Source organism: Talpa occidentalis, unplaced genomic scaffold (assembly GCF_014898055.3).
Source record: "Talpa occidentalis isolate TD23 unplaced genomic scaffold, MPIMG_talOcc4v2.1 talOcc4.13, whole genome shotgun sequence".
Classification (NCBI taxonomy): Eukaryota; Metazoa; Chordata; class Mammalia; order Eulipotyphla; family Talpidae; genus Talpa; species Talpa occidentalis.
The window spans coordinates 74,035,414-74,049,352 of record NW_023601322.1 but is presented as its reverse complement, the minus strand read 5'-3'; the positions used below and the strand labels follow the sequence as shown (position 1 = coordinate 74,049,352).

General features: G+C 35.9%; 1 protein-coding gene across 5 annotated transcripts in view; it reads right to left on the bottom strand.

Annotated features, from left to right (window-relative positions):
* Positions 1-13,939, bottom strand: part of AFF4 (ALF transcription elongation factor 4) — a 92,184-nt gene that overhangs the window by 45,092 nt on the left and 33,153 nt on the right. For 3 of the 5 annotated variants that reach the window (XM_037509338.2, XM_054694405.1, XM_037509339.2), the window contains 5 exons: positions 9,632-9,723; positions 9,023-9,149; positions 6,280-7,074; positions 4,713-4,757; positions 595-681 (listed from right to left, as the gene is read on the bottom strand). In XM_037509338.2, the coding sequence (XP_037365235.1) occupies positions 595-681; positions 4,713-4,757; positions 6,280-7,074; positions 9,023-9,145 (1,050 nt within the window). In that variant the 5' untranslated portion in view covers positions 9,146-9,149; positions 9,632-9,723. Of the gene's footprint in view, positions 1-594; positions 682-4,712; positions 4,758-6,279; positions 7,075-9,022; positions 9,169-9,631; positions 9,724-13,939 lie in introns of all 5 variants that reach the window. The other 2 variants (XM_054694404.1, XM_037509337.2) reach the window with 2 other exon arrangements.

Here is a 13,939-nt window from a genome sequence, read left to right as displayed (position 1 = left end):
TATATGTAATGAGTACATATATATAGTATAAATTCACATGAAGACTTATAAGGTAGTATGAAAGTAGCTCTGGTGAGACAGAGGAGGCAAAACTGGGAGGCTATTACTAGGGGTCCTGATTAAAGTTTTATTAAGGAGAATGCATTCAGTTGTGTAAGTACAAATTAATGTGATTGGTATATATATACATATGCTGATTTTAGATGAGCTTGGAAGTGTTGTGTGAGGAATTTCTTTCCACAGGACACAGGTATGGTTGTTCTGTAAAGAGACTGCTCAAACAATTTGAGAAGCTCTTAACCACCTGTGGCCTAGAAAACAATAGTAATTTGCAACCAACATCAATGCCTTTTAAGTCTCTTCCCAATATTTCCTTAAAAGCTTTTTGAAGTACCTCTCAATCCAAGTTGCTCTTGATTTTGTTAAATTGTTTTATTTTCTTCAGAGCAATTATCACTATTCTAAACTTGTCTAATTACTTATTGTCTGTCTCCCACTACAACGGAAATGGCAAGACAATTCTGAATTCATATGATTTCAGTCAAGCCATTTAGAGTTTTCTTACAGTATCAAAGACATATTTTATTTACTTACCTTAGTTGGAAAAGGAAATTTGGAAGGTTCTGTTTTGCATGGTGTATGAATAGCCGTTAGAGGGGGAGGCCATGAATGCGTCATCTCCTGAAATGTAATTATTACAGTTTGTTTTCAACCAGGTCAAGGATAAGAGTTATACAGCTAAAAACCAGATTTATAATATAAATACTGGTTTCATGATTGCTCCTTCAAAAGCATACGTTTTAAATCAATAAATATTAAATAAGCACAAATGAGTGCAAGGTACTATGGGGCAGATAGTAGGAAGATAAATAATATAGACTTCCTGGCTTCAAGGAGCTTATTAGAGTTAAGATTTTGAGACCCGTGAATAAAATCAACAAAATTACAGAAATCAGCCTGTAATCATATACAAGGCACATAGTAAAATACTGAGGAAGAGCTTGCTATGGGAGTGAGGGGTGGGGGATAATAAGGAAAGCAGCTAACATTTATTGTGTACCTTTCATGGGCCAGACACTATGCTATGTTTAACATGTCTATTACTCATTTGATACTCACAATGACATTATGAGGTAGACACCATTATTATCCTAACACTAAGTAGGGAGTTAAGCACAGAAGTTAAGTACTTTTTTAAGGTGACATACTTGGTAAGTAATAGACAGCAACTTCTCACTAAGAAGTCTAGCTCAGAGCCCATTCACTGATAGGACATTTTGGTCAGGTGGAGGAAAAATCAGAGGAGAAATATATTACAAATAAATAAATAAATAAATAAACCCTGAGGAGGAAGACAGACAAGCAAGGCCAAGTCTGTCTTCATTCAATGCCTTCTGTCTAATCACATGCCAAGTATGTCCAAGTGGGGGCCTGGATAAAATCGCAATGTACATGTATGTTAGAGGAGCAGTAGAAAAAGAGGTATCAGACTCAGAACAAGGAGGGATTATTTTATTTTTCGCATTTAGTTCAAAGAAAACTATCAGGTCCATGGAGAAAATATTTTTAAAAAATTAAAGGTGGTATAACTCTTAGGAATTTACCCTATAGTTATACAGATACATGTTCAAGGGGAGCTCACACTTAAAAAATGGCAACAACCTATGTGTCCAATAACATAGGAGTAATTAAATTACAGCCACACAATGGAACACCAAGCAGACAGTGATATGAGAAATTCCTGGTATGAAATGATGTCCAAAGTAAATTGTTAAATGACAACAAAATCATAGTCTATGACCTAGCAAATGTTTATATGAAAAAAATCTCTGGAAGATAATTAACAGTGGCTACCTTTGGACAACAGAATGACAGAGGGGGAAGATAAAGAAGGCACCTAAGACAGTCTCTATTCCTTGAACCCCTTAAAACAGCCACCTGAACCATGACTATTCTTTATCAGCTTATGTTTTATTTTTAAGTAACATTTTACTTCCTGAAATGCTCTAAGTTGATTATTTCCTACATCCTGCACTAAAATGTCAGTTCAAAGAGTACAACAAACATTATCGCCACCATATCCCCAGTTTTTGATACACAGAAGGTGCTCAGTTATTATACCTTGAGTTAACAAATAAACATATTGCTTTCAGATTAATTTTTTTTCCTTTAAGTCTGTGATGGAATTCTTACAAGACAATATGACTACAAATATCTGGAAAACATGACAGGAATGCAGACCTGAAGTTCCCTTGTGCACTGCACAGAGGGAAGGGGGAAGGAAAGAGAAACTTATTTCATTTCTTGAAATATTTTCAGAAAGGTTTTCAGCAAGGTGATACTTTTACCTCAAATGTGAAAATACTCTTAACAGAAAATCTATTTAATTCTCCATCAAATGATTGAGCACCAATTACTCCCATGGCCATGTGCCACACCCTGTATACATAAAATGTACAATAAATGTAACATCAAAGAGATAATTAAATATATGAAAAATCTATGATTTTTTTCCCCAGATGTTAAAGTGCCATGCATTTTTGTGGATTCAGGGGAAAGATATATGCTCCCTTAACACTTTTTATATACATGGTAACTGGAAAATGAATGCTGTATGCAAATTCAAAGGAAAGTTACTACTGTAGTTTGATGGTTTGATAAGGAATATCTGATGTACTAAGAAAAAAATAATCTATATATAACTAAAGAGGAAGGCAAAACAGAGTCTACAAAAGGTACTTTAAAGAGGGTAAAAGAGCAATAAAGCATATGCTTAGGGAAATCAGTTCACCAAAAGTGATCAATTGCTAACAGGAGAGGTAAGGACGGGCTGTGATAGGTCTGAAATATAAAATGTAGATATTATTCTTTCTATGGACCTTAGAGAGTCACTGAAAATTTCTAAAAAGGAAATTAACTTATGAAAACAAGGGACAGAAGCATAGAATCTGGCAGCAATACAGAAAGCAGAAGAATGGGGAGACTCCAGAGGCAGACAGGCTCAATGAGGACTGTATATTACAGTCACTAAAGTTTTTTTTTTTTTTTTATAGAGGCATGTTTTTATTTTTATTTATTTATTTGTTTGTTTGTTTGTTTATACATGCACTGGGTACAGTCAGAAGCAAGGGAGGGTGAGAGAATTCACCAGAGCCAGAGCGGGGAGCAGAGCAGGCAGAGGGACCGAGTTACACTGCTGAGGGGAGCAGCGGGCGGCAGGAGAGGTCTGCGCGCCATGTGGGACCCTCCTCCGGTGGCTGGGGATCGAACCGGCGCCGCAGAGGCCGCGGGCAGCTTCGCAACCCAGCACTCAACCGCTGCGCCACCGGGGAGGCCCACAGTCACTAAAGTTTAAGGTGGTAAAAAAGGAAATAACGGAAAATTTTCTAAGTGTACGTGTAGTTTTATGATTAACTGGACCACAGGAGAAAGAAGTGAATTAGTATTCTACACTTATAAGCACAAAAGAACGGTGGTACTACTAAGAGAAGCAAGTCTGGTAACTATGACATTAGGCATGCTGAGTGTGAAGAATGGAGAAATCCAGAGACCCAATAAAGAAGCAACTGAGAAAGATAAACCAAAGATAAACCAAAACCCAAAGGGGAACAGGGCAGGAAAGACTAAAGAGTATCTAACAGTGACAAAGATGTGAGAATGAAGGAAAAGGCAAGTTAAGAAGCAGAAAGAAAAGAGGAGCATATAGGAAATGCTTTCAGAGTAAAGAGGTAAGAGAAGACACAAAGGTTCTCAAAAGTCAGAGGAGAGATAAAAAAGACAGATGAGAAATTAAAACAATGAAGTGTAATAGTCAAGGAAGGAAGGATGTTGCTTCTGGAAGTGAAAAACAAAAATCCTTTAAAAAAGAAAGGAGAACTCAAAGGAAGCCTCCAGATGAAGAAGATCTTCAAAACATTAGCAAAACAGGTTCAGCAGAGTGATGGAGGTAAAAAGATGTACTAGGCTCAAAGAAGGAATGGAAGAGAATGGACAAGGAAGCAGCCAATGCAAGTAGTCTTCCAAGAGTATCTGGAGTGAAATGTAAGTATAGATACAAAACTTGGAAGCATACAAATAAGTACAATAATATGTGACTAACGGTTTTTCTGTAATTAGTCAAAAGCAGTCACTGTCACTCATTAATTCACTGTAGTCTCTTTTTCCAACAGACAACTGTTTCTTTTTCCAATAGAGGAATGTGCTTTTTGTTCATATGTTGGTTTTAAACATATTCCATTAAACATTCAAAATGTGAAGTATTCAGACATCTTTCATCATAAGATTGTAGCAGAATGTACTGATGTATTTATTTTTGTAGCAAGTTGTTTTCATTGTAAAGGACTGACTTACAACTTTCAAGTTTTTTAGTATTTTAAAATAGTAATTGATAAACCAAAAAAAGTATAATTTTAATTGGTTTCTTCCTCTTTTAAGGCAAACGGTTATAAGTTTTTGTTTTACTTAAAAACAAAAAACAAGCAAACATAAAAAAACAGCTCTTTGAGGACAAATAGTAACAAACAAGTGATTCAGAACCTAAGTAAGAATATAAGTGCTGAAGAGTCAACTACTTTTGATGGACATAATCAAGTTACAATTGTTAAGCAATCTGCTGCTTCAGAGCCTTTATGAAATAGAGATGGCAAGAGGCTAAATAGGTAGCAGATCATATAGTTACGTAAGAGACTGTAACAATTAAAAAGTAAACTTACTTTAAGAATTTCATCTACACAGCTCACATCACCAGAAGCAGATGCCTTAAGAGAAAGAGGAAAAGAAACACATTAGATTTGGAGTAGCTTCTGATTAAATTTTAATCATCTGCCATACAGAATTGACATTACTAGATATGAAAAAAATTTAAAGTAGTATTTATGATCACACCCTCTCTAAAACAATTAGAATTTTTAAACTAATTTCCTTAAATACAAATTCTTCAAATGTTTCAAAAACATTTAATCACCAAACTTTCCAACTAAAGATTTAAAAACTTTATTATTCTTACACTTAAATTAGAATAATTTTTAAGTAAAATTTCTCATTTGAGCAGCCTGTCAAAAATGTTAAGGTTTACTTATATATAAAATATACCACAGGGCCTCCCCTGGTGGCACAGCGGTTGAGCGCTGGGCTGCAAAGCTGCCCACAGCTTCTGCAGTGCTGGTTTGATCCCAGGCCACCGGCGAGGGTCCCACATGGTGTGCAGACCTCTCCTGCCGCACCTGTTGCTCCCCTCAGCAGTGTATTTCGTCAATCTGCCTGCTCTGTTCCCCGCTCTGGCTCTGGTGAATTCTGTCACCCTCCCGCGCTTCTGACTGTACCCAGTGCTTGTATAAATAAATAAATAAATATTTTAAAAAAATACCACAATACAGAGATATATCATTTCACAACAAGTTACAGACAGAATTAACCTAGTATTCTGGAAAGATTACTTGCCTGGAACATTTTATATCATCTTTCTTAAATCATGGCAGTTGTTTATTGTAAGGCACAATAGGAATTAGAAAGCTGGAGTCTGAATTCAAGCCTACCTCTAAGGATCTTGTTGTTTGAAGAAAGAACAAATTACCACCTTACTGTTCTCTTGAGAAGAGTAATTAGATGACAAATACCAGGAACAATGAGTTTCCCAAGTCCACAAGAAAGATTTCTAAATATTCTCAAAATAGTATTTTCATCATTTTTCTTACTCCTTCCCACCATCATGTCACAATAAACACTCACTTCTTTGGTTATTCTGAATATCATGTTTAGCAGACAGATATAAATACTGTAATAAATTTCAAGCCACTAATATGAACCAGAGCAGCTACCTCAAACATTGAGTATAAACAGAGAAAAAGAACATGGCATCTAAACCATACAACATCACCATCTCCATGCAGTGAAAAAGTTCCAACATTTATCCCAATGAATCAAAGGCCACATCTCTTTCATGAGTATCACTAAAAGAATAAAAGTTGATTTTTTTTTTAAATAAAACAAGATGTATTATTCAGCAAAAAGGAAGAAATCTAAAGAACTGATAAATGTTTTATTCCATAATTGACCTATCATTTTAATATTTTAAGAACAGTGAATGACATTTTCCTTAACACCCAAGAGGGGAACCAAACAAGTGTAAGGAACCACTTGGGAGACAATCATAAGTCTTTCTTTAAATTTTTCTATTCCTTACATTCTTTAAGACAAAGACAGTTTAATTAAGTTCAATCACACTTTCATGGTAAATTGCTTCACAGTCACAATATTAAAATCTGCAAATGCATGACTTACATCCAGTGGTTGGGAAGGGATCTTCAGCTTGGTGAGATGTGCTTTGCTGCCGGGTTTCAGTTCAGTCATGCTGCCGCCATGGGACTGACTACTGTAGTGCTCAGAGGACAGCTTTGGTTCCATAGACTCCTGTCCGTCCATGGGCCGCACATAGGCAGTGGGTTTCTGTAACATTGAACTCGACTTTGACATCAATGAAGGTGGGAAAGACTGAGTTGAGTGCTGCCCACTTGAAAAAGGTACACGGGAAGGAGAATCCCAGTTTGCATCAGGGTCCCGAGGAGATTTGGAACGCTGATGTTCCTTACTGTGGTGATCATTCCCATGAGATCTGGAATGACTGGAGCTTAACGAAGAAACAGCCTGGGGTTTTCCAGGACTGGAAGAACGTGATTTGGAGTGTTCTGATCCATGCTGGCCTTTTTTCCGGCTACTGCTGCCACTACTGCTGTATGAGTCACGGTCATGCCTCTGACCACTACTATTGGTGCCACCACTGCCACCTGCACTGGTCCGTTGGCTACTATGTCCACTCTGTAAGCCCGAGGACCGTTTCTGAGACTGAGAAGTGCTGGGTGCAGGTCCTACTGGAGTCCATTTACTACTCTGATGAGAGCTCCCATGTCTCTGTTCAAAGAAATTTGGGTTCGATTTTTCATCTGCTGTCGGTGGTACTGTAGGCTTGGGAATTGCAACAAGCTTTGGTATAGATCTGTCTCCTATGAAATCCTTCATTTCATCGTAGTTTCCAAGCATACTCTGAATACGACTTGATAGCTTATCTTCTTTGCTAGTCTACCAGAAAAAGTAAAATAAAATTATACCAATAGCATAACTGGAGATAAAAATGATTCTAAACTAACTTCTCAAACTTCAAAAAAAAAAGGGATTTTTCAAAGGTATGTTTCATCTCATATCTTAAGGTTAGCATCTCAAAACAAACTTTATATATTTATAAATACATAAATTTTATAGTAAAAAAAACATGCAGTGAAAAAAGAAGACGACACATACTGAAACGCAAATATTCTACAGGACATTGAGAAATAAATACAATAGATTGCTGGAGGGGAAAACAATCCAAATTGCACCAATAAAATTACCAAACAGCAATAAAAACTTTTTGAAGAGCAGGAAAAGTAATCTGCATTTATATAAATTCTAGGTCAGCAGATTAGCTATAACTCATATTTTGGCAGTCTAGGAAACACATATTCCTTATAATGCAATCAGAGGTAGAAACAGAAATTTAGTGAAGTAAGTTATGCCCAACTGACTGTTAAAAAATTTTAATTCCTTCTCTACCTGTGAGTTAATAAAAGTAACAACCACAGGGGCCTCCCCGGTGGCGCAGCGGTAGAGCGCTGGGTTGCGAAGCTGCCCGCAGCCTCTGCGGCGCCGGTTTGATTCCCGGCTGCTCCCCGGCCACCGGAGGAGGGTCCCACATGGTGCGCAGACCTCTCCTGCCACCCGCTGCTCCCCTCAGCAGTGTACTTCGGTCCTTCTGCCTGTTCTGCTCCCCGCTCTGGCTCTGGTGAATTCTCTCACCCTCCCGCGCTTCTGACTGTACCCAGTGCATGTATAAACAAAACAAATGAACAAACAAACAAATAAATAAATAAATAAATAAAACATGCCTCTATAAAAAAAAAAAAAAAAAAAAAAAGTAACAACCACAATAGTACAGGGAATCAACTGATAAAGTTTAAAATTCTAGCTATTAATTCTGACCAATAAATGCTCCAACTCTTGAGGTCAACAATATACATACTTTTTAAGAATTATTCTTAGATAACAAACAAGTCTAAGATACTGGCAAACTTTAGGACTTTCGTATTTATATACATGGAAGAAAGCATGTTTACTGATTACATTAAAACAACATTTATTCTGAATTGCCATGAATCAATAATGACTGTAAATTTTCTGAAAATCATTCTGGTCCTTATTAAAGAAGAGAAGTAAATATTCAGCAATTTATGGGCAGCATCAAATCCAATTACAATATACAAACAAGTTGTAGTATGATTTGAAGATTCTGGACCAAAGTCCTATACTTTCAACATGACTTTTAATACCAAATGCTAGGTTTTATGTTACACTCATATAAATGGTATTAGTATAACTGAATTTAAATGGAAAAAGCTCTGAATAAATGGCATTTATAGACCTCTCAAATAGTTTCTACAAACACCAAATCTTATAAAGGTAAACCTAGGACATGTTTTTAAGCTTTACACACACTCAATCTCATACTATAAAATGGTGATTATTGCTGTATCACCAACAATGGTGATTACTGCTATAATACACAGCACTATATACAGTATAAATCTGTAAAATCTAAGGACAGTTCAAATGAAATCCCAAGTCAAATCAAGTATAACGGAGATGTCTGTGGCCACTATAGAAACATTAATCATTAGGATGGTTCCATTCAGTGTTTTGTTACTCCAAGCAGAATGGGAGTTTCAAAAATAGCAATTGGTTCAATTTATTGAATACATGCTTTAATTGAAATCTGATACTATTAATTAAACATTAAATACATTAAAAGGAAAATCAGAGAATTTAGTGCAACAGAAAAAGAACTAGACTAATACTAAAGACATTTATTCAAACATAAACACTCACTGAAACTTAGTGTACAAATAACTCTTTTCTAATATAAAAATTCAAGTTTAAATATTTTAAAAACAAAAATGTCACATTATTGGGAAAGAACATTCAAAGGACAACTTACAACTTTGTAAGGCTCAGCAAAGAGAGGAGAGCTAGGTGGGAAGGCGTCTTCACCCTGCTGAATTTCCTGATTCCGCCTTTCCCGTTCTTTCATACGCAGCACATTCCGGTCTTCACGGTTCATGTTGCTATCAAGAGAAACACAATCTTTACATTACAAAAAGAAAAGGAAAAATTAAATTTTCTGTACTGATTTTGCCAGTTTACTCTTTCAATCATAGAGTCCCTTTTGACTTTCAAATAGTAACAGGCATTAGGATTGAAATTGGGTTTTGGTAAAGGTTTTATCAACTAATAACAACAGTGTCCTCCACAACTATCCAGACAGACTATCCAACTATCCAACACTATCCCAGAATATTAGGATCCACCCCATTTCAGCACTTAACCTTATCAATTTTTAAAGCACTCAACTAGCTAAAAGTCAGCTAAAACTTATATATTCAGAAGGAATGTAGTACTTAAACCCAAATCTTTAATACTTCCTATAAGCCTTTCTTGGCTTCCTCTTCAGAAATCTACCTATTCTTTGCTATCAGAGGCATACAACCCACTCCCACCTACCACCCCGCCCCCCAGGGTCCAGTGCTTTTCTCTACTGTGCATCTACCTTATCTTGATTTCTTTTTGTCCCAAACACAGCTTCCTTGGTGTCCATCCTTATGGCAGTTTGACCTCAGCTTTGCTGTTGCTCTAGATTCCCTAAAAAACGACATTTCTGCTCTAAATACATTAATAGTTCAATTAACACCTCAATAAATGGCAAAAGTGAGGTTTTCAGCAATAGAATCTAAAATTAACTTGTGTTAGTATAGTAGTTGAAACTGTATTGAAAAAAAGAAAAAGGTTTTTGGGGTAGAGGGAAAAATGAGGGTGCAATTTCTATACTTGTGACAGTATATTTTCACTAAGAGCAAACTAAGTAAAATAGTTCATTTATAGCAGCAGGAATTCTTGTTAAAAGAAAGGGTTTTCAAAACCTGGGACACTGGATTACCAGGGGCTCTGTAAAACATTCTTCCCTGGAGATAGGTTAAACTGTATGTCCTGGCTTTGTTTTTTTTTGTGTTTTTTTTTTTTTTTTTAAAAAAAAGATTGTTGAGGTTGGAGAGAAAAATTAGGTAATAAAGTAGGTAATACTTGGGGAGCATTTCTAATCTTGTGATTCATAAATCAAATTAATCAGAAAATTACAGTCATTCAAGATCAGAGGCAACAATAATTGTAAATTAGAATAGAGAGCAAAACCAATATACTCTTGAGGACTTTTATAAATGAAACAATGCAAATAAACATTCAAAGACAAAGCTTCTTGATTTGTACAATTTAGTATCATGAAAATGAAACAATATAAGGTTTTGAAAAATACTTTAAATATCCTCAATGTGTATTCAAGTTGTCTCTTATTTGTAAAACTTTCTAATAAACTTAGACAAGAATACAAGCTATTTTGAGCTATGGAAATACACTGTGTGCTTTCTTCGGTCTCCCTGGTGCTTAGCATCATACCAAACCACAAAAAATACTGTAATTGCTTTTTAATAAATGCCATAAAACATCTACATTTAAATATTCAGAGATTAAACCAAAGAACATATATTCTTCTTCAGCATACTTAAACCAACTAATAATTTGGCACTAACAGTCAAGTTCCAGACAGACCTCTTAGAATCTAAGGGGCATGTTAACTATCAATTTTCTTGAATTTTCTAAATTCAATTACTGAAAGATAAGAAAATCCCTTCTTTAAACTGTGATTCAACTTTATGTATTTTACTGCACTAAAATAAGCATGCAAGAAAGTTGTACATTTTTTGCAAAAAGATGGTTCCCACAGTAAAATTCCTGCTATAATCCAATAACAAAAACTTTGTTTTCTTTTTTTAAACAATGAAAATCACCATTGAGTATTCAGGACTAGACTGATTACTTCTATGAACTAATACTCCCAGTTATAGCTCATAATCTCTAATTTCTTTCAGATCTGACTTATTCTCACATCTAATTTATCAGTTTCATTTCTTTCCTCCTGTGTCTTTGAAATCAGTATGTTTATCTAAAATAAAGGTTGCCCTTAGAGGAGAAATTCTAGCAATCTGCACACCATTAAAATTAATATGAAATTTAAATAAGTCCATCTGAAATATATCTTCACTGACAAAACTATTTGATAGCATTTCCCTCAGGATATTTGCAGCTATAGTACTGAAACTTGGCTAAGATTAGCAAACTGCTAATCACAACAAAAGCTATGGACTATTAGGTATTTTAAAAAGAAAAATAAAGGAGGGTTCTCCATCAAAATTTGTAATTATTTAAGGTAAATTATTTTAAGTATCTCTCAAGTACTTATGTTAACTTATATTATGAACAATTATAAACATCCAATGGACAAAAAAATGCAAAGATATCTTTAAGTTTACTAATAGGACTGTTGCTGGTAGTAGTAATGGTACGGAAACAGTTTCATTGCTACAATATTAAGCAAATGAGCAAATATACTAAGATTTTGGGGGGAACCAAGGGTCTCACCATGAGAAAAGTTAAACACAGATATTGGAATATGGAGAAAAAGATGTCAAAAAAAAGGAGGGAAAAAAACCTGTGGAGGTTGAAAATTAGTAGTATTATTAGGAACTCATATACAGGAGCTACATATAATATATAATGTGTGTATATGTATGTGTGTATATACAGATGCATGTATGTATGTATGTGTTTGTGCATGTATGATGTATGTCTAGTTCTGTCTACTGAAAAAAGTTAGAATTAACACCCCAATAGAAATAAGCACCCTCAGCAACCAAATTTTGATTTCTATTATTATTCCCCATTAAAATGAAATAGGGCTTTGGAAGAAATAGCTACTAATCCCAAGGTAGCAGCAGCAAAAGTACAAAGTGAATCTAAAATATGTTTTATCAGTAAGAAAATTCTTTTAAAAAATAGAGCCGTATCAAAGGGCATAAGAAAGTGCATTACAATGAACAAAGACTAACATGGAACATAAACAAGGGAATTAAAAAAAAAATAATCCCTCGGTTATGGTAATAATAACAAAGAATAAAAAAGAGAAATGATGCAGGTGGGCAAATGTCCTTCTTTACAAAATGTCAATAATAAATATAGAAGAAGCAAAGAAGTATGAAATTACCTTTTTATAGCCACTAAAATAATAGTCAAGGCAAGATTCATCAATGGAAACTATCGATAAAACCACTGAGTGAAAATTTTGAGGGCATGGGATTATTCATTCTCAGAACACACCTTTGCTTACCATAAAAAGAACTCTTCTTCCAGGAAAATAAGAGAAGTTAACTTACTTGGTTAAATAAGGGAGAGATTTGCAGGAGACCCTGTGTTGTATAAAGAGGAGTGGCTCTACAAGGTGGACTCACGAGAGGCCTTTGGAGCTATGTGGGTATGAGACTCTGATTCTCTCAATGCAATTTAAATGTTTATTTTTTTTTAATGTTTTTTTTTTAATAGAGGCATGTTTTATGTATTTATTTGTTTGTTTGTTTGTTTTGTTTATACATGCACTGGGTACAGTCAGAAGCGCGGGGGGGGGGGGGGGGGGGGGGGGCGAGAGAATTCACCAGAGCCAGAGCGGGGAGCAGAGCAGGCAGAAGGACCGAAGTACACTGCTGAGGGGAGCAGCGGGCGGCAGGAGAGGTCTGCGTGCCATGTGGGACCCTCCCCAGGTGGCCGGGGAGCAGCCGGGGATGGAACCGGCGCCGCAGAGGTCGCCGGCAGCTTCGCAACCCAGCGCTCAACCACTGCGCTACCGGGGAGGCCCTATTTGTTTATTTTTTGATATTTATATATTACATAGAAGAACTGGGGTGCAGGCCAAAGGTGCAGTGGGTGAGAGGATTCACCAAAGACAGAAGAGGGAGCAGAACAGGCAGATCTACTGAAATACACTGCTGAGGGGAGCAGTAGGTAAGACAGGAGAGGTCTGCGCCATGTAGGCTAGCTCCCTGGCCCGGATCTAACTTAGGCTGTCTTGGTGGTAGCGCTGAGACTTAACCCGTAGGCCACCCACACTAAAATTCTTTTCCAAAAAGATCACATCTCCTCATCCATAGGATGAGACTGCCTTTGAACTTAGGGTGTTCAATCCCTAAGAGGGAGTTCGAAAGTCTTTTAAAATTGTATTATCAATCTAAGAGATTTTTTTTTTCAAAATTCCAATTTATTTTATTTATTTATTTTATTTTATTTATTCAACAAATATATGAGCCTAACTAATATTGTTAGGCAATGTACTAGAAGCTAGGGATAAAATGGGAATGATACATAAATGGTCCTTGACATCATGGAGCTAGAGTCAACTACATTCTACTTAATTTCTCTGACAGACTGTGCATCATTTTCATGCATGTAGTTACTTTGGCATTACTTAGCCACTCCTCTATCTTTGTCTGTGAACTGCCTATTTACATGTTTTGTCCTTTTTTCTATTAACGTGGTAGTCTTTTGGTTATGTAATCATAATTGCCACACTTTCCTAATCTGCCATATACTTTGACTGAGGAAAATAAGGTTAGGACTAAATCTTATACAAAACTGTTAAGCCTAACTCTATCAACTAACTCTTCAAAATAGTCTGCATACTTCTCTAGGCCCACTCCCAAACTCTACCCATGGACCATGCCTAAACTCTTCAATTTCTTCCTAGTAAGATATAAACCTAACTGTACTTATCAAAATTTGTCAATATTTTCTCCAAGGTGCCTCCTGATTTGTTTCTGCCTTATTTTCTTTCCTTTCACCATGATCTGCACTTGCTCAGCCTCTCTGGCAGCTTTATATCTGTGGGATAACTATCATTAATCTAAATAATTTTAAATTTCTATACTACAGACACCAAGAGGATCCTACTATGAACAACATGGAATTGGGATACTAAAGA